At 43.4% G+C, this 24196-nt stretch overlaps 2 protein-coding genes across 6 annotated transcripts in view; one reads left to right on the forward strand and one right to left on the reverse strand.

Moving 5' to 3' along the window:
• sox13 (SRY-box transcription factor 13) overlaps window positions 1-6536 on the forward strand; it is a 44554-nt gene extending 38018 nt beyond the window's left edge. For all 5 annotated transcript variants that reach the window (XM_072382903.1, XM_072382902.1, XM_072382901.1 and 2 more), the window contains exons 11-14: window positions 274-379; window positions 615-785; window positions 1328-1544; window positions 3218-6536. In XM_072382903.1, coding sequence (XP_072239004.1) covers window positions 274-379; window positions 615-785; window positions 1328-1544; window positions 3218-3500 — 777 coding nt within the window. In that variant the 3' untranslated portion in view covers window positions 3501-6536. The remainder of the gene's footprint in view (window positions 1-273; window positions 380-614; window positions 786-1327; window positions 1545-3217) is intronic.
• A 953-nt stretch (window positions 6537-7489) lies between these two features.
• etnk2 (ethanolamine kinase 2) lies at window positions 7490-23840 on the reverse strand. The gene is made up of 9 exons (XM_072382905.1): window positions 23435-23840; window positions 17078-17215; window positions 16883-17004; window positions 16402-16542; window positions 14566-14708; window positions 13807-13890; window positions 13566-13726; window positions 13411-13484; window positions 7490-12013 (listed from the first exon to the last, which is right to left on the reverse strand). Exons 1-9 carry the CDS (start codon window positions 23579-23581, stop codon window positions 11941-11943), a joined length of 1083 nt encoding a protein of 360 aa, XP_072239006.1. The 5' UTR covers window positions 23582-23840; the 3' UTR covers window positions 7490-11940.
• Between the last annotated feature and the right edge of the window lie 356 nt (window positions 23841-24196).

The raw sequence follows: 24196 nt of genomic DNA on the forward strand, positions 1-24196 counted from the left end.
GCCTTGTCTCCTTCACCTTTTCTCCCCCCGGACAATAAACACCATTCTTCCACCTCCACAGTGTTTTAATTTCCTGTCTTTGCATTTACAGCACTACATTTCAAAAGCAGCTGATATGGCGAGCATGCCGCGTCTTTACCTTAAATAGCTCTCTGTACGACACGTGCATGCCTTCAACGCACTCACTGAACACTGGGTCATCTTTTTACAGCAGTCCAAATTCAAATAGTCTGTGCTGGTTGACTTCATCCTTTGTCTTTTTTATGTCTGCAGGACTATAAAGGTTCTCCCCGCAGCGAGAGAATTTCTCATTGTGAAAGGGGTGAAGACAGACATTGCCTGCCGTCTACTGAGGACCACCTCAGCAGTGACTCAGAGGGTAGGTGTACCAATAGGAGCCTGTTTGATACTCTTCATTGGCAAGAATAACATCCTAACATCATCCAAACATGTTTAGAATATCACATTTGGGATAGGAATAGTAAATCATGACAGAATACAGACAGTTTTAGGATTGTAAGAAAAGGTTCTATTAATGGGGAGAATATGAACTGAAATATCTGGAGGAAGGACTAAAACACTCTAACCCCAGCCTGCGACCTTGTTCGATGTAGGTGCAGTGTCCATGTCTGTCCCAGGCAGCTACGCCGAGCCCCGGCCCACTCCCTCCTCTGGCCACATAAAGAGACCCATGAACGCCTTCATGGTGTGGGCCAAAGACGAGCGCAGGAGGATCCTGCAGGCATTCCCTGACATGCACAACTCCTCCATCAGCAAGATCCTGGGTGAGCCCAGCACTGGGTAGGGGTGGGTTTCACTCTGTGTCTCTTTTCTGAGATGCTACCTGGTATCCTTCACTTACCACACGCACACACACAAACACAGACACACAAACCAATCTCTTTCCCTGGACCAAACACCCACATCTGTGTCAGGTGGAGGTTTGACCAAATTCTAAAAGAAATGGAGGTAAATTAAAGTTGACATCTTTCAGATTAGGCTCCCGAGAGCTTGGCTTATTGTTTATTAAGAGCAGCATTGATAGACATGTTTGCTGTTGGTCTTCACATCTATGGTAACTAAAACATAAACTAATACAAAGACAGTATTTTAGATGAAGTGTCATTTTTACATGTTAGAACATCTATTAGAAAAAAATACCTGTAACTCTTCAGAATTTACCTCAGAATCGTCAAGTTTTGAAGCTATTCAGTGAGCATTCTCAGTTCATTTAATGGTACGCAACAAAAAAGAAATCGTTTGAGGGGGTGCTGAACGTTGAAAAATGAACTTCTTGTTCTTTGTATCGACTGGTTTTTGTCTGCAGGCTCCAGGTGGAAGGCCATGTCTAACCAGGAGAAGCAGCCTTACTACGAAGAGCAGGCAAGGCTGAGCAGGCAGCACCTAGAGCGCTACCCCGACTACAAATACAAACCCCGGCCAAAACGCACCTGCATTGTAGAGGGACGAAGGCTGAGGGTCGGCGAGTACAAAGCCATGATGAAGAGCCGCAGACAGGAGCAGAGAGCGACCTACACACACAGGTAGAAAACCACAGAGGCCAACATTTTCACACAATTTTGAGACATTACATGAGCATAGATGTCTGCATAGATGACGACTCACTTCGCTGACAAGAGTCTGCGCCACCACCTCCACACACAGCAGACAATGCCTGTGCCTCTCAAAGCTCTTTCTTTTTCTTGAGAATTGAAATCACAGCTGGGCTGTTTCTCAGTCTGTCCTCGACAGTGAATATAATCTCTGAACAGTGGTCCTTCTTACAGCAGATGGAGGTCAGCACTGCATGATTGCACGGTTATTGTAAAACAATAACAGTGACAGTTCTTATTTTCATGTAGCTTATAGCGTCAATACAATGACCCCCCACCCCCGAAATGGCTCATCAGTGGACATACTTGAGCCAAAACATTAGGACCACCCCTGCCTAATTTGCTCTAGGTCTTTCGTTACATGACAACCTTTTTTGATGACTTGACAAAGTTGAGTCATTTTCTTATAGCACAACAAGGCTAACGAATGTATGGTGCTATCGTCAGGTCGTCCCCCACTCCCTCAGTCACCCATTGTGACTATTAAGTAACACATAGTGGAAACTCCTGCTAATGTTGGAAGCTAGGCTTACTCACGTCTGCTTTCCAAGACAAATGTGAGCAAAAAAAAAAACACAAATCCACAGCCTGCCCCGCTCTTTGGTTAACATTTACTATTAAAGCAGAGTTTCCTATTTCCTGTCTCCTCTTCGTACTGCTAATGCAACATATAAGAACATATAAGAATATACATGATAAGCTCCTCAACATGTAGCGTCTTTGAATTTAGAGCCGAAGCACAGCAGAGAGGGAGGAGCAGGGACCTGCATAATATCATTGCAGTGCAAAATGATATTTAACAGAATCGCATAATGTATAACAGAATCAAACAATATTTAACAGAATCATAAGACTGTAATCGATAACAGTCTAATGCAAGGGAACAGGAATGCTACCTTCAGTATCTTGGTTGCTGTTACACTTACAGGTAAATATAAGAAAAATATATAACTTGACATCCATACTGATGTCACAAATTAAAAGTCAAACAAGCGCTCCTCTGTACAATCCAAGGAAGAACATCTCTGCCTGCCTGGTTCTGCAAACTTTGGCAGTCAGATTTATAAACACTATGGCAGAAAGTTGTAAAAAGTCAGTTGTGTTAAGCCAATTATCTGCGGTCCGATTTAATGCTAACCCAGCATGTTGAACAGTAACAGAGCTGTTTTCTGTGTTTAATACTTAAATTTTTTTGTGACCAATTGTTTAGTTGCACTAAAGTGAAAGACAAGCAATTGACATTTTCATGTACAATATACCTTTGTATTTAGGATGTTTTATTTTATCTGTACATTTGGAATACATTTAACAGAGGCTGACTGTCATTCAAGACACTGTTCAAATTTTGCATCCCTAAAGAGACAGTTTCATATTTTGTGACTCTGTTTCTATGTAAGTTTACTCAGTTTTTTTTTGTAATTTTGGCATGATTAAGGGTTCTACTTCATAAATTCGTTGCTGAGTTCAGAGTAGTGTTTGTGATATTCAAACAGCCACGAATACTTGTTTGCTTATCAACTGTGGCCAGAATCAGCCTCCTCAGCTGCATCATGTGAAAGTGTTGCAGCGTATCTGTTTTTGAATGTCACTTCCTGTCTTTTTAGTCAAACAGAACCGCAGCAGATCCATTACTCCCACAGTGACAGCCAGTACCCCAGTGGAGGCTCAGTCTCCGTCTCAAGCATGCCCTTTCATCCCGCGCTACTGGAGCATTACCTGCCACAAGTCCCGCCCGCCCCACGCAGAGCTGAGGGGCAGGCCACGCCCACCTCTCTGACCAGGGACAGGGAGCGGGAGCGAGAGAGAGAGCGACCCCCGTACAGTGAAGGAGAGGAAAGTGATGTGGGAGAGAGGAGTGAGGGGGAACTGGTGCTCCTGACAGACTGAGGAAGAACAGGTGGAAGAGGTGAAAAAAGAGAATATAAAGATGGGAGAAGAAGTGAGAGTAGCTGGGCTTGAGAGCTGCTGTTCTTGGCAAACTGATGGACTGAGCAGAAAAGAAAAGGAAATGTCATACACACTTCCTTGTAAATTAGCACAATCTTCAGTGAAACCCTGCCCTACACTCACACACGTTAAGGCAAGCTCTTATCATTTCCCTTTACAGATCTCACGTCATCACCTGCTTTGTGTTTTGAACACTGGAGTTATGACATAGGTTTATCGTTTAAACCCTTATGCTTCTAGTTTTCCTCCCATGCTGACTTTTGGCAAACAATAGGACCCACAGGGATAAAAAATATTGGAGGAAACTTTAAAAGGAACTTTAAAAGTTAAATGGATTATCTAACTTTCACCTGTAGGCAGCTAAGGAACCAGAAAGTGGCAGACGCCTGTGTATGTACTCGGTCAGTCAGCACTGCCCTCTTGTGGTTACGGCTATTTACTACTAAATGAAGACACTTGGGTTAGTAGAGCTCCTGTAAGTTTTTTTTGTTTTTGTTACCTATGAGATTTTCTGGAGTTTTTACACATGGTTGATGTGAAAATGTAACAAAGTTTTATAGAAATGAATTCAAAGGAGATTTCCTCCTTGTTCATCCCTATCATGGGCAGGAGACTGTTTTCAAAGCTGGTTGCTCTTGTTCATTTTAACACATTTGATAAAATTGGAATCGGAGACTTCAGCTGCATTCAGCAAAAAATGTTGTTTAAGCTATAAGCAATCATGTTGACTGACTTTGGCCTTCAAAGGGCAGACTTTCACTTAGAGCGACATATTTGTTCTCTGTCATGGTACCCACAAAATTCCTGTTGTGGCCCAGGTAATCAACAGTCAGACCCCGCTCTCCCTCCTCCTCCTCCTCCACCATCACACTGTTCAGTTGAGCTGTGCTGTACATGCTGTATTTGTCCTTAGTTCCCTCTCTACAGCACGGTGGGTTGATCTCAGCGTTGCCTATTTTTGCATTTGCTTCATTGAGTGTTTTTTTGATTGTTGTGTTGAACCTATCTGTGTATCCAAATACCTGCTGTGTTTTCTTCAACAAAATTATTAGTGTTCTTTTCTTTTTTTATCTTAGAAAAGTTTAAGGTGAAGTTCAATTTAAATAGGCCAAAGTATTGTCCTTTTGTCATCTTCTACGTTCCTGTTCAGACTTCTCAGAAGATAAATCATCCCAAAATCTATGCGGTTGTGTCCAAACTCTCTCCTTTATTACATCTTATCGTTGACGTCAGTGAACTGTGACTTGGAATCACAGATACTCAACCTTTATCAGTTAAAGAAGAGTTCTTGTTTTTTCTTGTTCCCACTGTGGAATAATATAGGGCATGATATGGTAGGATAAGTAATTCAACATCCTCAGAATCCAGACACTTTGCAGCATTTAAATATAATGCAGCATATAGTAAAAAGGGGGTGATTTTGGACACACACTGTGCCTTGCATTGGAGAAGGAGCTGATGAGGTGTTATTTAACCCTCCTTTGTCTTATGGTGGAAACAAAATCAGAGAAATTGCGATTGTTGTTAATGATAGCACTATCCCAAGTTGGAAAAACCCACTTTTTGGGTTGTCTGGTCATCTTAAGAGCACAGATACCAAAATTATTCTTGCTTTGCTATAGTTTAGCTTTCTGAATGATACCAAGCACCTCATAAGCACTTATTAGTGTATTTTAATTGATAATGTAGATACTTTAGTTGATTCAGAAAGATTGGAAAACTTAAAAAACAAAGCTAAATAAGGGAGGCTTGTTAAAGCAGAATTTCAACTCGTCTGTTTCCAGACTTTGAAGCTGCTAATGCTATGGAGTTAAATTAAGCTAGAAACAAGAGTATAATCGACTGATAGCTCAGTCTGATATTAAAGCTATACCTTGTTAGTTGATGAAACACCAAAATCAACAAGAACATCAACTTATTAGTGATTTTATTTAGCTTTACTTTGCAGGCTGTGGGGAATTTTCAATTCCTTTAATACAACTCTGTAAGCTACTTGCTAATGTTGTTAACATTTTATCATACAGAGTAATGAGGGACTGTGAGTTCCTGAAATTACTAGTTTTATTTCACTAGCTTGAAAGTCAGTTGCTAAGTTATTTTATATTATTTTATCTAAATTTCTGGTTTTATGTAAGAAATTCGGTCATATCAGACAAAAAGTAGCTAGCTACTACTTCAGCACTTTTCATTTCAAGTGAAGTTACCGCTCAAGTTTAAGGCAGACTGTGCTTCCAAAGTCAGTCCTCAGAGGATTAAATAAATCAACTAAATACATTCATAAAGCAGCACAGAAAATAGATAATTCCGGGTCAGAAGTAAAGCTGCTACTTTCTTTTCAATATGTTTAGCTAGATGTTGCTTTTATAGCAGATATTTTACTGCTGCTGGAAAAGAAAATGTGGAATTAAGGCAGAATTCTGCTTAGATCCAAAGTATGCAGGCCTAAAATGAACCTGAGCAGTCCCTGCAGTGACATGTCAAAATGTCACCTGTTAGAAAGGGTTTTGATATTTGTTTGAAAGAATCTGGGGCTAACATTTTTTACATTTTAACTCTGTTTTGGTGTCTTTGTTCTCATCATTTGGTAACCCTATTGGCCAGAGTGACAATTTAAAAATATTGTCTGCAATAAAAAGAAGAGGAAGAAAAAAAAAACTGAGGGGGAATCCACCATAAGCAAATGCAAGGTTAGCAAATCAAAATGGCGGGAATAGCCTTAATTCATACCTCGATGGGAGTTAGGAGTTCATTCTGAAGATGCTGGCTTTTGTGTTCAAAGATGGATATTGGAGGAAATTGTTTTAGTGGACAGATAAAGAGGATTCACCTGTTGTTACCCCTGCTGATGTAAATATAGAAAGAGACTTTATTTTGTTTATAAGAGCTTGTGTAATTTAAAGGTGTACATTTCTCTATGTTTTCAGAGTTGTTTTTTTTTGTTTTGTTTTTTGAAAGACAATAAATTGGTTGTGTTAATTGCGTTTGATATGATTTTAAAAAAAACAATTCATCTTCTTGGGTGACTCTCAGCCAGTCACTCCCGGTTACTTTTGTTTAATTGGGTCTCGAAGTGCTGTCCTTTTCGACCATTTCACTTCTTATTTGTAAGAGGCAGTGTTAGGAGGAAGCTGTCGTTGAATGAGGTCATACTGCAGCTGGTTGACATTGAGCCCACAAAATATATCATCTGCAAACGATTCTTGTGAAACTTCACTGAGATAATATAAACACCTAAACTGTAACCCAGCATTAAATTACAGTGTAACTTTCTTTAGTGACAGAAATAGGGCTGTTTTAGTTGGTGGTCTCGAGTCGGACAGATATTTTGTGTCCACCTTCAAGCGTTTGTTTCACGTCAGAGTTTTGGCTTCACTCATTAGGTTTCCCGATATTTCAGTTGTTTAAAGCTCCAGAAAAGCTGTTATTTTTCTATCAAATTAATCATATATTTAATATTGAATGCAAAAAAAAGTTGTAGCCCTGGAACGAAATAAAATTTTGCTAATTTGTCTCACTGAGGCTGTGTGAGTGTGCTTTGATGCCGTTTCACGGGAAAAGTGGCAATGCAACTGATACCCAATTCAAATAGAAAATGGATCGTCACAAACATGCCACATCACCTTTTCCCCGGAAATCAGCGAGAGGACATGAATCTCTTCTTTGAAACAACTAAAAATCTGCTCAAATCAGTTTAATCTTCAGTAGCAGCTGCCTCAGTTTATAATCCAATAACCTAAAAAGGTCAGAAAAGGGTATCGAGTCACTCTCAGAGTCTGTGTCAGAATGGATGTTTGGCAGGATGGCCCACAGCAGAGGTTGTTCTCCTTCCTTCCATCAGGGGCCGAGGGGCTGGAGGAAACCTGAGCATCAACACATTCGTGGATTCACAGCACTTCCGCCGCTAATGAAATCAAATGCCACCACCAACATTTTTAAAATCATTTATTCTTTAAAGGAAATATTTACGGACAACTGTTAAATAATTATTCTTGCCACTTCTATCGGCGTGAATGATCACTGTACAGTAAGCTTTTCACAGTATTTACATCCTCCATCTCCGCTGGGCGCCCAATAGAAGAGTACATTTACAAGCCAAATGCCGGGTCCCTTAACATGGCGCTACCGTTCAAGTCGAAGCATTTACAAAAATATCAGCATACAAAGAAAGAGAGAAAGTCTGTTTTCTGAACAGTGTTTTTCTTTGAAAATTACATTAGTACATTCACACACAAAAATAGTTTAATCTCAAATTAACTGCAATGCAAACTGTCTGAAGCCATGGTTAAACAGGTGGGTGATGCAATGTTAGTCACTAAATAAATAAACTGCTTTCCACACACTGAAAGGCAGGACAATGAGATCCTCTGACAGCCAGCATGGAACGGACGCAAAAACACAGAAAACACAACTATTGGTCTTCAAGTTAGGAACACCTTCCGTATTTCACTTATGACTCGTCGATTGTTGTTTGCTTCGTCATCACCTCACTCACTGAAGGGAACAAATCATCTTTGTGTCAAAAACTCACATCACGTTTGATGCCAAGCCAGGAACCTGTAGTTACACAAAGGTTAAGATACCCGACAGTGAGCTCACACGTCGTTTTCATCTAAATAACTTGGAGTAACGGCGGCTCCACACCGGCTGGATGAAGCCTTAGAGCAGAAAGGAAGCCCGCCTCAATGATTGTCCACTGTGACTTTAATAATTCATTTGGCCTCTTGCTGTTACATTTGCTTTTATGAAGTAATACAGTATGACATCACTGTTCAACAAAGCTAAATTCAGCTTTTAATGTACAATTTCAAGATGTTCTTCAAGCGGAGGAACTTCTCTCATAAATATTTTTTCAGTGGTGTGAGAACATGTTCAAGCTTTTAAGACACAGTGGATAAAAGGTGGCCGACGGTGCAAACCTGCGCCAAGAGTTCAGAACCTCAGTTCTGTGTGGAATGCGATTTCATCTCACTGACTCTACATTTAGCTTCAACTTATTCACGAGCATGAGATCTCATTTTAGAGGAAACTAAATAAGACTCGGTCACCTTTCCTTTGAGCAATCTGTCAGCAGATGAAGGTCAGTCTCTGGGGAGTGAAAACAGAAATTCATTCAGTGCTTATGGCGTGCAAATGCCCGTTTTGTCCGGGCTGAAAACCTACCAGTGTATTGAGATTGTGCATTCAAGCAGCAGTGCACTAATTTGGCCTTTGTCTGAAAAGTCATTAGGCAGATTGCTCCAGGAATCCCCACATTAAATTAGCTGCTGATTATTCTAAAATTAAAAGTGCGCTTTCTGTCTTTGTTACAAAGCCACAGTTGGCTTTTCTGCTCCCAAATATGTGCAATTACAAAAGGAAATCTTTCTGCAAGTAACTGTTTAATTTAATAACGTCAACCCAAAATGTGTTCAGACCCACACAATATGAACCAGCCACACATTTTTAGGTTAACAGCTCTGAATGAGAGCCATTAACATCAGTTAGTCAGTCTGCACTGACAGGCTGCCCCTCACCTGCTCAATTATTAAGCTCAGTCTGTCACAGACACCAGCAATGCAGGACAAAGGTCGGCGCTCACTGGCTCCCCCTTCTGGGCACGTGGGGGATTGGATATTTAAAATAAAATAAACAAAAAATAAATAAAAATTTGAGCTGAAACAGAAGACGCATCACAGCTGCTGCATTGAAGTTCAGACAAGAAAAGCAAGAAAAATCGAGTGCTTTAACCCTTCACCACATTAAAATTACTGTGTGGCGTTCAAACTGTACAAACTTGAGTCAAAGTGCGCGTAATTAGCGTAGAAACGCTCCTCTGCAGCTACAAAAGGCTGACCGTTCTGCTCAGTTTGATTCAACCGTTTCAGACAGAAAAAAAGTGACAGAAAACACACTTGATCTGCAGCGAGAGACCAGTACCTGACTGACAGAAATCTGGAGAGAACGCAGCACGCTCAGGATCGTTACAGCTCAGGTTCTGGGTTTAGTCAGCTGAACACAAACGCACCCTCGCTGGGGAAAGATTCACATAAAGAAATGTTGACTTGTGCTCTGTTCGGCTGCATCTGCAGTGCTCATCCAACCATGGAACCACCTGTGGATTTTTCCCTGGATGTAAAAAAATGACCCCACACAGCTGAAGATAACCCATTCTTGCCTCTTTAATCAGAGCTACTCTTCATATAGCCCTCATTTCTTTATATTTTGCTCCCAAGCAGCCAGACTTTCCTGTAATCTTTAAGGTCGTCTTAAGCAGTAGTTCTCCAGGTTTTCTGAACATCTTTTAAAGTTGGTCTTTGGGCTCTGGTTGCTTTTTCATTGATTTCCGGTCCTTATACCGAGCCATTTTCAGAGGAACGTTCTTTTTTCCCTGTTTCTTTAGCCACTTAACGCTAACTTATGACTCGTTCAAGAATATCAGACAGTGCTTAAATCGAGGGATGAACCAGTCTTGTGTCTACATAACAGAAGACTAAGCTAAAAAAAGCTTTTTTTTATTATCACTAGCAGCAACAAAGACAGTTCGATAGCCCTAAAAATAGTATTTCTGTACCACCAAGGTTTCCCAAAGACTGAGATTATCTGAAAGCTTAGCTAATGGGAGCTCAATCAGTCATGGATTGGCCTCCCAAAGAAACATTTTCTCAGTCCGAAGCATCAGACAGACTTCAGTCAGTCACTTGATTCGTAGCTCGACTCAACTGTGCATGTACCCGTTTGTAAGTGTGGGATCATGCTGACAGAGAAGGGAACAACAGGCAGCCAACAGCCAAAGAAGAGCTAAGGGATGTCCTTCAAGAAGCCTGGAGAAATATTCCTGGAGACTACTTAAAGAAATGACAGAAAGCTCGTCTAAGAGGGTTCAGGCTGTGTTGAAGAATTAAGGTGCCCAGACCAAATATTTCAGGACTTTTGAGTTAGTTAGAACTGTACAAAGTCTATTTTTACCTTATAGTCTGTATTTCCAACAGGTTTCAATAAATCGCTGCATTTATTCTCCGTTTTACTGGCAGAATATAAAGAAATAAGAGGTGGCTGAAGACTTGTGGAGCAGACCCTGGAAATAACTTATGCAACATCCGATTATGAAACCAAATTAGGCTCCGAATCTGGGATGAGAATGGGAGAGGATTAGTGTGGTGCAGAGAGGAGAATCTGACAGGTGCCACTGCTGCATCCCAAACAGATTAAACCAGGAGCCGGAAGGGAAACGAGGGAGAGAGCTGACACATGACAGCAGGGAGGGGAAGGGTGACAGAGGTTGGGATTTTCCAAAAAGTCCGGAAGGTGGAAGTGGAAAGTTAACAGAGCGATGCGCTGCAACCATAAAAGTTAAACCGAGGGAAAATCAGCTTGTGGACAGACGTGCACACAGAGTCTAATTTACGCCAGCACCACCTCTCTGTCCCTCCTCCGTCAGGTCAACATCAACACCTGCCAAAGCAACTCAAACTAAGCAGTCCTTAACCTGAGATGTAGAAACAGAAATAAATACATAAACGTAGCTACTCGCCATCACTGATTGCTAGAACACAATAGTGATTCAACCTAAAGACAGATGGTGAAACGATTTCATCTGCTGCTCCACACGCTCGGTGTCTGTTGGGTTCTTCCTTCGGCACGCAGAAAGCAAGCATCTGCGGTTCTAACAGTGGCAGCAGTTCGCTACGGCAGGAATAACCAGAGGAGCAACTGACAGAAGGTCAAACTGCGTCCAAAGAGAAGTCGAAGCAAAAATGGGCCCAAAGTATCTGATGCACTAGTTAGCTGCTGTGATTCTGCTCTGAGCCACAGATGAGTTCTTAGCACCGAAGATGGAAGAGACGAGAGGTCACGCCGATCAGACCTACAGGAAGTGAAGGAAACTGAGGGGGGGAGGGAGGGAGGGAGGGATGGTCTCATTGCGCACACACACCATGTAAGTGATGTCAGGAAAAATGTTCCACTAATGATGCCACAGCACTAAATGATACACGGCACACAGCCTGTGAGCATGGAACCCTCATCACCAGCCGGCCGCCCTCTAACCTCCATGACGAGCGCTGTGTGACAGACAGAGAAGCAGGTCTTAAATCAGTGAAATCTACTCCCAACACATTGATGCACTCTTTCTGGGGAAAGATGGGACATAAATGAATACACAGACAATCTCACAAACACACAGTTTTGTAGTTTTTGAGCTGGAGTTGTGATGGAAGTGGAGGTAAGTTTGGAGGAATGAAAGAGTAATTGCGCTTGAAGGATGCCTGGTGTACCAATCGGTGGTCCATCAGCACCCCGCTCACAGAACAGTCCCCGTCCCTTAGGGAGTCCCAGCGTTTCACCCGCTGCTGCCTCCCTCCCGCCTTCTCGCCACCTTTTTCCCCGCCTCCTCCGTCTCCTCTCATTCTGGGATCTGCAGGGCCGTCAGTGCAGGTTTGGTCTTGAAGTACTGGTTGAAGCGCAGCACAGCGTACCTGCAGCAGACAGGAGCAACACAGCGGTGACCAACACATTTCTTTAGAATAAAGAGAAACAATTAGACATACAGGTCTTCATTTAAGTTTTTAAAGAGTACAAAATTAAATGAACTGATACACACTTTGTATTCTTAATCAAATCTAAAATCTCTGAACTCGTTACATTTCCTCTTGGAAGTTAAAAGGATCTTGAATCCATTTCTAAACAAATACAGATTCCAGTCATCACTAACAACTGTAGAAGTTACTGGAAGGTGTAGCCACCATCAGCACCAGCTGAGAGGAATCTGGTTTAGATGGTCAAAAAACAACACAAAACCACCAACAAACACTGATGTCAGTGTGTCACCATGAAGGACCACTGTTAAAGCCGAGCACTCAGACAGAGAGGCGTTTACTCTCAGATTCGCTCATTTGTGCTTGAAGGGGTAAAAGTGAACACTGTGCTAACTGTTAAACATGGTGGTATCACGCTCTGGGGCTGCCCCACACCCTAACCCTTCCGCGATAATGAGGAAGGAGCCGAGGCTTTGACACCTTTTGGTTTTCCCAACACAACGATAAAAAGGATAAAACTGATTGGTTTTTTTGGAGCTGCCTCCCAAATCCTGCCCAGAACACCACCAAAAATATGCGTGCCGCGCTTATGAGCCAGGCTCTTTTCAGGAAACCGACTAAATCAACTCAGTTCTACCAAATGTTGCGAAGAAGAGCGGTCGAATAACCTGATTTCCGTCAGAATCTTGTTGATTGGCAACCAAAAGCATCTAAAGTAACATTCAATCAAAATGTAAAGGACGGTTCAAAGATAAATCTGCACATGAAATCCATCTTTATGGAAACTTTTGACACACTAGAACACAGATTTTCCTCTCATGGAAGCATGGTTGCAACATTTCTTGGACAGAACAGCCTTTTATCAGGAGTTCTCTCACAGGGAAGGAAGGTCAACCCGACAGAGCGCTTAGCACAGCTCTTCTTAGACAACTTTACCAACTTGTGGTTATACAACATTTTTCCCTTTATCAATAATTTGATCCCGTTATATGGTGCACAATTTCTCTCTCTTTCAACAGATGTGGTTGGCCTGCAGTCCATGAAACTCTCTCTGTCAACAACAAGAGGAGACAACCTGGACTCCACGTGGTTCCATGTGTGAGGCAGGGTGGATTAAATGGGAGGAAGCTCAAAAGAAACGTGAGCCATGTTGCTTTTGGGTTATTAGTTTCAATCTGCCACAATGCTCTTCTTCTCCCCTGCTGACGGATCTTTTTCAGAGAGATGCTTTCACCTTTTACTTGCATAACATCCAACACAGGTGGGGGTGGGGGCAAAGAGCTGCCACACACACACACACACACCGCTATCACTTGACACACAAAACAAAAACTTACCCGAGGAAGTCGAAGTCGATGGAGGAGTATTTGGCTTGGATGAGTGCCCAGAAGCCCCAAAAGAAGTGAGAAGCCTTCAGTGGGACACATTAGATGTCAGAAGGGATATTGCAACATGAGACACTGAGTGTGTTTGCAGACAATCCTCCTCTCACCAGAGCAAACTTGTTGACCTGTACATAGAGCGTCTCCAGCTCCTGCGGGCTGACCTCCTCTGTCTTCTTGGTGAAGAGTTTGTATGCCTGCAGGTACTCCTTCAGCCAGTCCATCTGCATCTCCCGACCCGGTAACAGTCCGTAGTCCAGCTCAGCCATGCCTGATCACAAACAGGCACACGCAGTTGTATAAGAATCCATGCAGCAGAGGCGTCGCATTAGCACAAATCACACTGCAAACCTGCAAATTCGTTGAAGTGGTTGCCGATGTCGAAGGCCTGGTAGTTGTAACTGGAGTACTCGTAGTCTATGAAGCGAACGTGACCTGAGAGACAACAAGAACACGCATCACACTGGTGACACTTTTTATTTAGCCAAAAATGACCATTTTTGTCAAAAGGAATCTGATGGCTTTAAAGCTCCATGCTGGAAAAGGCTCTCTGATGGGAAGTGGAGTGGTTGAAATGTCATGCATGGAGCATTTTTTTGCTGTTCCGGTGCAGAGTGGAACACCGTTCAGCCTCTGCACCTTCAGGCCTCGACCAACGCACTGACCGCAAGAGCGAGTGGCAGCGACAGGCCGCCTGCCGTCTCCTCACATCAGCCCTCTGGGTAAAACGGCCGCACTTGAACACACCACAACGAGAGCTGGAAACTGCCTGGAGGACAGAACTCTCCGGCACAGAAAGCAGCAGTCGTCTGTTCGTTACTAATTAAGTGAAAGCGGAAGACTGTTTGCACCAATTCAGGTCATTATTGGTTCAGACTGCAGTTCTTGCTCAGTTAGGCCCGTTTTAATGCATTTAGCCTCAAAATTCATTTCAGTTTGAATTAACATGTGGATTGTTCTGCACATGTATGTTTTTATTTATAATTTTAAACTTCATGCAAACCATTAAAAATCACTGACAATGAAAGTCTGAAAGTACTATCCCTGTCAAAAATCCAGAGGATGGGAGAAAAGTGGAGAGCAGGGACGGCTCGTTCTGAGGCCGCTTACCCTCTTTGCTGTTGTGGATGATGTTCTTGCAGAGCAGGTCGTTGTGGCAGAGCACCACAGGGGATCCCAGCGTGGAAAGGTGCTCCTTCATCCACACCATCTCCTGCTCCAGCACCGCCTTGCTGGGAACCTCCTGCTGGATTCTGGGGAGGGAAGGCGATGAAGAAAAAGGTCAGCTTTTTTCCCCACGGCTGTGACGACAACAGAAGGCGTCCGTAAACACGACACCAGCTCCGCATGCAGAGGAAGGGAGTGACAGGAATAGTTTCACTCGCTGCTATCAACTGAAATAACCCGCTTCGTTGTTTTGGAATTGTTGCAAAGTGGGAACATATGCGAGGTGAAAACAACATGTGCAGGCAGCACACGGGCTCAGTGGGGCTCCGGACAGCTGGCCCCTGGGATCACATTTAATGAGAAGCAAGTCCTCAGTGGACATTTATAATGCTGCTGAGTCACTACAAACACTCTGCAGATGCAGCTCCTGAAATGAGTGTGAGATCTGATTATAATGGTTTGATTTGTCAGCCACCTGCTGCACCTGTATTTACTGAAGTGTCTGCCGTTCACCAACGAGTGAGTGGCTCAGGGCAGAATGACCCGATCAGATCAGCAGCAAACTGCCTTGAAAGTGACATTATTGGCAGGTGGACAAAGAGTTACGCCCCTGACTTAATGTCTCAGCCAACCAACTCCTGGGTGCTGAGTCGAGACCCCAGTGCTCACAGTAATGGGCTTATGGAGCTTAGTCCACAATCAGCCCGACAGGCTGGATCAAACACACACACTGGACACACCCTTTCCTTGGAGAATTCTCACCGGCTCGCCGCTTCTCCCAGTCAGACTCAGCTGATCTACCACCTTTGATCTGTACGGGGAAGTTACTGAGATCTTTCCAGAGATAAATACTAGAACATTACAGATATTACACAAACAGGACGCCTACTGCGTTACTGAAGTAAAGTGTAAAGTGAGCTGATAGAGCTAAACAAACATCTGCTGCCCCACTGCATGCCTCAGACTCTCTAATCCAGTCGGCTTTTATAGTTAGTTACATAAGACGCAGGCAGGACTTAATCTGATAGCATCACTGCAGAGGTATCAGCTGTGACTGGGCAACAGGGCAGTGTGTGAAAGGGCCTGCCTTAGTCAGCTCAACAGGTTTAATGCCAAAATGCAAACTGGATCATTTTCAGCTTTTAACCATCATCCTTCCTTTTCCCAGTCAAGAGTCTGGACACACTCACCCATTCATTTAGAGTGAGTTGATGTGTCCTCACTTTGCTCATTTACATAAAAATCACACTTCCACGACTAAACATTTTAACTTGCCGTCAGTTTAAACTCCTTTAGCAGGACAGTGTTAATAATCCTGATTGCGTTTCATCCAACTACGCACTGCCATATCTGTTCCATCCAAAGTCTGAGTGATATCCTTATCCCTCCATTTACAGGCAATGACTCAGGTTTCCATTATAATCTAAATGTTGCTCACTGTGCTCGGTGTATCAGAAGTGGAAATAGAGACATAGATTATGCAAAGTTGTGACACTTTCTCACTACAAAGTTCATCCAGATTTTAAGAGCACATAATCAGTTATGATCCAGGTTAAAGTCTCTATACTACAGCCTGGAGCTGCAGTTTCTACACAAGTTTCATCTTCTATTAAAAAACAGACTATTTATGCTTTTTTTGTAACTTTCAAACAAACCCAAACTGCCTCCACTAAGTGCTCAGAGATGAGCTCAACTAGCTACGGACAAATCAGACGGCTCGTCACGCAGAGTCTGCATCATCGTCACAACCAACAGAAGCACCGATGACCAGGAGCTCACCTGACGTTTGAGGCTTGCTCAGTGAACTCTGTGGCCACAAGGGAGAAGTACTTCTGCATCTTGAGCCACAGGTTGGGTTTGGGGATGCAGCCATTGTGTGCGTGGATGGCGTGGATCCGAGCCATTTCCCTGGCTATCAATCTGAAAGCAGAGAGAAGGAACAGGTTGCCATGACTAGATTTCAACCTAAAATGACTACATTAATGACTGTTTCATCCTCCAACGATAAGGAATCCCAACATTATGACCCAGAGGCAGTGAGTCCTGATCAAGGCTGAAGTTACTTTAATCAAAGTTTCAGGGAGGAAGTTTAGTAGCAAATACCATGTATATTGTGCCATTTGTATTTGAATCCTTCAATCTAACATACTGCCTGTGTGTATAATACTCTACAGAGGCTCAGAGGAATACCCGATCATTCTCAACTAGTGACCAAACTAGTAGAAGCCCCTGAAAAGCCCCGTGACCATTTCATCCTGACCTGAGTAAGGTGGGATCCCTGACGTCCTGCGGCCCGAGAGCGTCTCCCTGCATGAACTCGTAACAGATGCCATTCTGAAAGGTGCAGTAGAGGCGGGGAGCGCACCCGTTAGCATGCAGCACCTGGAGGAAAAGCAGAAGAATGAGGAAGAACTACTTATTAACTGATCTGAGCTCAACAACACACCAACACTACCTGAAAGCTTTTCAGCTCATTGTCTCTGTCCACAATGAGCTCCGTCTTGTTCCCATACACTCGGACCAGGACCACATCCTCAGGACTGTCATCCATGTAGCAGCCCACGAGCTTATTGGTGGTTCCATCGGTGAAGAGCTGGAAGAGGAAGAACAGAAGTCAGAAAACCTCACAGCGCCGTGGTGTTCTCCAGGTCTTTTCACTGAGCCGTTAGCCGTCCTCGGATCTGTAACAGCACTGCAGACGCCACACAGCTCTGAACTGCATCAGATAAACCAGTCACAGGGCAGTATCCCTAATACCAGACAATTAGAAGTCGATACCAATACCAGTGAAATTCCACGATTCTCGATACCCAATTTGATACCGCGGTAAAAAAACAAAACAATAGATTCCATGTACTTTTGAACATTTGAACGTTACAAAAAACAACAGTGGCATGTAGCCTTCAACTAATGAAGAAAAAGAATACACTTAAATAAAAATTAAACATTTTTAGCATTTGATCCATTTGAATTGGGATCGGGCAATATATGAACCATGATAGTGGGATATTCTGGGATTCAGTCATTTGAAAAAAATATCTGCTTCGTGCCTATCGTGCACTGCTGCTTTAGCTCACACAGGTGATCCGCGCACGTCTTTTCAACACAACTTTAGTCTTTGCAATGTAAGCGGATACATTATTTGATCCATTTCAAAACCGGATAACTCGCGTTGCCACAGAGAAACAATGAATACCTTCGGAAAGGCTCCATTCTGCTGTTTATTTTTCAGATACGGTGCATTGTGTAGTGACGGGGACTTTGCAACTTATTCAGCCGTACTTCTGTTTGTTTCTTGTCTTCGTATCGTGATTATTTTGGTATGTACAGATTCTCTTGGCAAAGCCGTTTCTGCTATTTCTTGTGATATGCGTTTCACATCTATCCGATGGGGAGTTCGTTCAATGGAGAACAATGGGTGTGAATTTGCCTGCAAAGTGAATGTTAACATGACCTGAAACTCACTCACCTTGAATTCTGTGAATAAATCTGGATGTCTGTCTTTGAGGTACTTTGCTAAATTGGAAGCGTTTCCTCCTTTTGTCTGAAAAGCTCGTTCGCACCGTTTGCATATTGGTTTTTGGAGTCTATTATTAATCCCTGATCATCCGCCTAAAACGCAAAGTACTTCCAGACACGACTCTTTTTATTTATGACGACGAGTCGAAGCGGAGCTGTCGCTGCCGTGTTCCTTTGGCATTTAACGGCAAACTAGAACACTTGTAGGTGCATACGGTGCCCACGTCACGTCTGGAGGAATTTCATCCCCGGTACCTATGGCACTCTAGAAAAACGAGTACGTCACGTTTTTAGAACTGTGGCATCGACTTGGTACCGAAGTATCGGCTCTCGTGACATCCCTAATCATCATCTTCAGCCTACAGAGAAGCATCAAACCAAACCGCTTTTCTGACACTGCGATAGATGCATGCACAGGACTGGCTGGTATAAGGTGAGATATGAAGCAACTAGCTTATTTCTTACTTCCACTCCAAAGTAGGGCAACTTTTTTCCAGCACCGACACCATCCACACGGCTCTGTGAGGCTACCATTTGTGAGCAGTACTCAGGTCACACAAATGTTTTTACAAACGGTTGAGTTGTTCCTAAAATCGCATCGTGTCAGTTAGGACAGGGCTTGTACGAGGTGGTGCTAAGGTCAAAGGTCAGGCTTATCTGTGGGAATAAAAGGAAGTTCAGCAGCTAACCATCTCACCATTCCTTTCAGTTACAGCAGACTGGTTGTCTGAGACTCAGACCGCTCAGGATGGCTCAGCCCCTGCAGCCACATTCATCAAATCATTTTTCCCGACAAACAGCCAAATCATTCAACTAAAAGTCTGCGTCTAAAACAGAAACAAAATCCACACTGCAGCTGTTTATTATGACCAATAATTCATAGAAGGATCTGTGTGCTTCATGGACAGCCATTTTCATTCATAGGCAGCCGACAGGTCTCTCACGTTTTTCATATCCGTGCTGCGTTTCATTCAGCAGCATATCTTTATTTCTGCTTCGTGGCCGGCTTTACATGGCACACATTCATCGACCTAAAAACGTCCGTACGTAAACAGCTTTAACCTCCAGCCGTGACCAAACTCGCGCGTGCCTGAACACAACTGAGAGGACATTTTTGCCTCCCATGATGAGGCATTACATCTTCATGTGCGATTTACTACTCTATTTTTCGGTCCTGCTTGGTACTGTGTTCACACCTTTTTCAAATCTGCAGTTATTTACTGCTGCTCTGTGGAAGTCGGGCTCGGTTTCAGAGCACTTTTATATTGTGGGTTTTAGGGCAGAGGTCCAAAACCCACCTACAAGCGCACACCGGCTCGAAGGTGGCTCCAGTTTGCAGTGAGCCGATAGTGTAACAGCAGCTGCTGACGCAGTATGAGGAGGTCATTCGTCACACATGCATTTTATAGCCAACATGTGACCAGGATGGTAGTTTATAATTTAGTGACTGTGCGGAGATCCAGTGTTTGCACACCACAGATTATTAACAATGGTATCAAAATCAGTGAGATATAATAGAAGTTGTTCTATCCAAAAAAATAAAAGCACGACCTTAAACATCTGAGTGACGGCGTCAGTCCAGAGGAAAGTGGTGGGCTGGTCCGTCCCCCTGCTGCAAACACAATAACAACATACACGCTGCCGGCATTTCACTCAGCCCAGACGCTCACTCACACATATCTGACATTCCGCACGTGGCTGACCACAAAGATGGGCGCGCAGGCATCCCTGTTATGAACGTACATACACAAGCATCCGTGCCTGTCCTACCATATGACTGATCCCTTCTGCCCACCACACAATACGCCACTAAGACCAGCCATCAATACGTCGATAAGCTTGGACTCAGACAGAGGTAAATGTACGCTATATACTGCTCGCATGGGAAAACGATGGTGGCGCTGTTCTGACCCCAATCACTGGTTGGTCTGACTGCAGGTCTAAGAGGGGACAGCTACTCCAGAAGTGCACCAACTCAAGGTTTTCTCCCCAACTCCACTCTTGCCCTTTCCTCACGCTGTTTATCAGCTCTGAGCCGGTCTGTGGCTGCGCCGCCAGCTGTGCAGGTGCATCTGCCAACAGGAGGTCTGTCAGATGGTGGTGACAGACAGGAGCTCTGCCTCCGTGGCCCGTGGAAATCTAGGTAAACTCCGTCACTTCCTCAGCTGCAGGTGTGTACGAGTGGGTGGACAATCAGATCCTGAGAGATTAGCAGGCAGGACGCAATCACACAGCTGCAGCAGCTGGCTGACAGTAAGAGCCAAGCCTGGCTGGGAGACATGAGTCACTTGATCTTTCTTTTTTTAAAGCAGGAATCAAATGTTTCTTACTTTTACTGATAAGCTGCTCTGAAAAAGAGTGCTTCATATTACAAAGAATCCACTGTGAGTTTCATAAAGGTTGCAGCTCAGATCAGGGCTGGATACAACAAGGCCTCTTTCAGACATGAGATATGCAACATGAATGGCTTCATCAATCATTGGTCACTTTTCCGTCCATCTTCTTCACCCTTGAGCCGGACATTACGGTGAAAGAACCACAGGGTCCAGAAGATATTTTACAGTGAAATTAGACGGGACATGACGCGTGGTAGAATTCAAAAGACTTTATAGATTTCCAGTTTTCTCATAGCACACTGTGGTCGTGTAAGACAAGTGATGGGTGGAAGCAGCTTTTCTCCAAGTTTAAGCTTCCTGAATACTCATACTCATGAGGGTGTAACTGCACCACATCAAACAGTGTGGCAGAAAGACTTCACTGATTTGACTGAAGACAGTCTCCACCATCACTACTGTTTGCTAGATGAGGCAGCAGCACCCCACAAAATCCTGCAACTCCACCTGAACTTACAGTTTTCTCAATTTATCAAAAGTTGTGTTAAGCAAAATGGGGTTGCGTGGGTTCTCTCCGGCTTCCAAATACTCAGGACAAAGAAAAATCTATGCGATTACCACCACTGGAAGATTCTGGAGAAGCATCATCTCCTGAGTTTTAAGAAGTTTAAAACCATTTTCAAACATGTGTCTTTAAAACATCAAGGAGCGTAGCACCCCCCCATCCTCCACTGTGTCACTTTATGAACTTTTGCTCAAAAGAATCCCAAAAATCTACAAGAAAAAGTCTTGAACTAGACGCTGTTCCACACTCGCTTTCAGGCAGTCAGCGTTCTCTGTGAAAGCCTCAGCTCAGCGGAACCGGCAGCTTTAAGAAGAAACGGAAAAATCCACTGAAAGACACTCGGAACCGTAACCACTAAATATCTATTACATGTCTGTTTTTAATTTGAATAACATGGGAATGCATGTGGGTGTGCGTCTATACGTGGAAAGGCACCTCCAGTGTTGAAATGTGTAAACAGCAAACCAGACCAGACCATATCTTCTTTAGGGAATGCCTTGCATATTTCAGCAAGACAATGCTAAACTGCACAGTGCATCTACTACAACAGCATGAAATGATAAAATGTCTCAGGTTCAAAATTTCCTTTTTTCCCCCCTTGTCCTGTTCAGCATTATGGCAGCAGAATTGTAGTCTGAATACCTTTTATGCCAAACAGATTTGCTTTGCCAAGGGAAGTTTTATAAATGTAAAACTCCCCTTGATGCCCGTTTATTTATTTCTGTTTACAATATATAACATGTAATAGATCTGAACCGGACCGGGGGACAAGGAAAGAAGAAGAGGAAAGAAGAGGAAACAGAACAAAAATAGAAACAAAAACCAGACAACCAGCTGCTACACCTGTAAAAAACAAAACAGACAACAATCCATGGTTTCTGTTGGGAATCCAGCCTTAGCGCCACCAGGAGCACCTGAAAGCAGGTTCAACATTTCTAATCGCTTTCCATGTTCAATTGTGCATAAAATGTTGGTTTGTGAAATTTAAGTCATTGCATTCCGTGTTTAAATTTATATTTTACACAGCGTCCCAACATTTTTGGAATCGGGGGCTGTGCCTCTCCCATTGAAACTAGTCGACTCAGATGTGCTGCTCACCTCCTGAAGGGACAACGGGGAAACAACCCTTCAGCGGGCCATCTTATTTATTCATGCATGGATTAATAAATATATAATTTCTTCAAAGTGTGTGCAGATGACACAAGGCTCAAATTTACTCTGATGCTTTAGTGAAGTGTATAGAGACCCAGCACAAAGAGCAGCCTTTTTCTCTCAGAAGCATTTAGTGCACCGCACCTGCTTCAAGGAATTTAAATATTCTAATCTACCAAATCAATAGCTCCCATGAGAAACTTGATTAAAGCACAAACGACATCTTCCTTGACGGTAGGCGAGTAGCTATGACCTGATTTTCACCAACGTTAACTGTCCTCGGTGCTGTATAAATTAACACTGGACTCTATGTGCTGCCATGACTGCAGGGACTGTCTCCAAAGTACAACAGCAGAAACAGAAGCAGCCTCTTCCATCTCTCCACACACGCCAAAAAAAAGAAGCTCTGTCGAGTAACCCGAAGCACTTAACTGTGTAGCTGTTTACTGACTAATAATATGTGGAAACTGCACCACATTTAATCTGTTAACTTGCATAAATTCATGGATACAAACTATACAAACTGCCCTGGTCTCAGTATTATGAACATGAAGTCACACTGGGTTATAAAGTTTTACAAAGCAGTCTGAAGAGTGCGCATTTGCTTCCCCAAAAGTCTAACCTGACCTTTTGTACGGGACACGTCCTCACTCAGGTGTATTAATGACGGCTGCGTTCCACTTCGAGGAGGTCCAGCTGTTACACACACTGGTCCACTGTGACTAGTTTACTGGGACACTGAAGGGAACCTAAACGCCACTAATGTCATCAATTTCACCTGTGCTTTTTCTTGGCTTCACGGCTGAAAATGTTTGCTGTGAAGAAGAAGTAACAGTCGCCACTGTCCACAAATTGGCCAACTGTCCACTGACAGCACAGCGTGACTTCGCTGTCGTTCTTTATTTGGTTCTTTGTGTTGTGTACTTCACAAACAAAGCTGATTGTAACTGAAGTAGGTATACTTTGCTGTAGTTTGGTGGCTTATTGCTCCATAGGAGCACCTTGCTTGATTAATTGATACCGAATTGTTTTTTGCTAACTAGACTTCAAGTACAAGCGGGATCCTCATCAATAAATTAGGACGAATGGTTCAATGTATCGTAAAATAAATTTAATTAGCCAATATGTCGTATTTCCACGGCCCTCCTTCTGCCTGGGTGGTAGTGACTGGTGATGCTACAGAGCTGTCACTCTTAGCATAGCCTAGCATACTACGTGCAGCTAGCTTAGCGGCTAACATTACCTTGGTCTTGACACTGCTGCTGTCCCACGCCGGTCTTAGCTCTTTAATGAGCTTCATTGCGCCTTCCGTCACGTTGTGTTCGTCCACAAAAATAGGGATTTTTCTAATTACCGGCGACCCGACAGGCACATGTATCTGCGTTTCCATCTTGCTGCAGTTTCACTGAAACGTTAATCGCCGAGCTTTTCACAGATATTTCTACAAACTGAAGCATACAAGTGTTTGTCGCTTTTTTTAAGGTAGCCAGATACGAGTTTTTGCTCGGGATTTGAGCGATTTCGCTAGAAAGCTGTAGTAGTAAGGCTGAAGTGAGAGCAGAGAGAATGTATGGTCAAAATGCCGGGTATGGATGCTCGTCGCCGGTTTTCTTGGGAGCAGTCAGTCGGTCAACTGTACCATTTCCTCCAACTTGGCTCCGCCCGCCTGGGATCATCCGATTGTACCGCTGATTGAGACGCACAGCACTCGGGTACGCCCATTGTTTCCGAGTGTGCCCGAGTGGACCCGGTTTTCGCCGAATGTCATGACATGCCAACTCAATGGGAAAAATGTGTAGTTTTCAAAATAATATTTTCCTGAGGAATTCGCAATCAAGACAGTAGCTAATATAAACTGACCAGACTAAACTAACTTTCACTTGTTTTGCTTGTCACATGGGACAAATGCAGACTGTATATTGAATCTCCATGGTATGGTATAGACATTTTCAATACCATTTCCATTTTCTAAGGACAATTTTAGAGACACCAATTAATCTAACAT

Source organism: Leuresthes tenuis, unplaced genomic scaffold (assembly GCF_036924035.1).
Source record: "Leuresthes tenuis unplaced genomic scaffold, fLeuTen1.0.hap1 SCAF_3, whole genome shotgun sequence".
NCBI classification, from domain to species: domain Eukaryota; kingdom Metazoa; phylum Chordata; class Actinopteri; order Atheriniformes; family Atherinopsidae; genus Leuresthes; species Leuresthes tenuis.

Bases quoted from the DNA above. Each gene is read 5' to 3' on its own strand.
- etnk2 (XM_072382905.1), bottom strand. From the start codon at position 23,581: ATGGAAACGCAGATACATGTGCCTGTCGGGTCGCCGGTAATTAGAAAA. The intron at 17,216-23,434 runs GTAATGTTAGCC...TTCCTCTTCCAG, and splicing joins GCAGCAGTGTCAAGACCAAG to CTCTTCACCGATGGAACCAC. The intron at 16,543-16,882 runs GTCAGGATGAAA...CTCTGCTTTCAG, and splicing joins AGGGATCCCACCTTACTCAG to ATTGATAGCCAGGGAAATGG.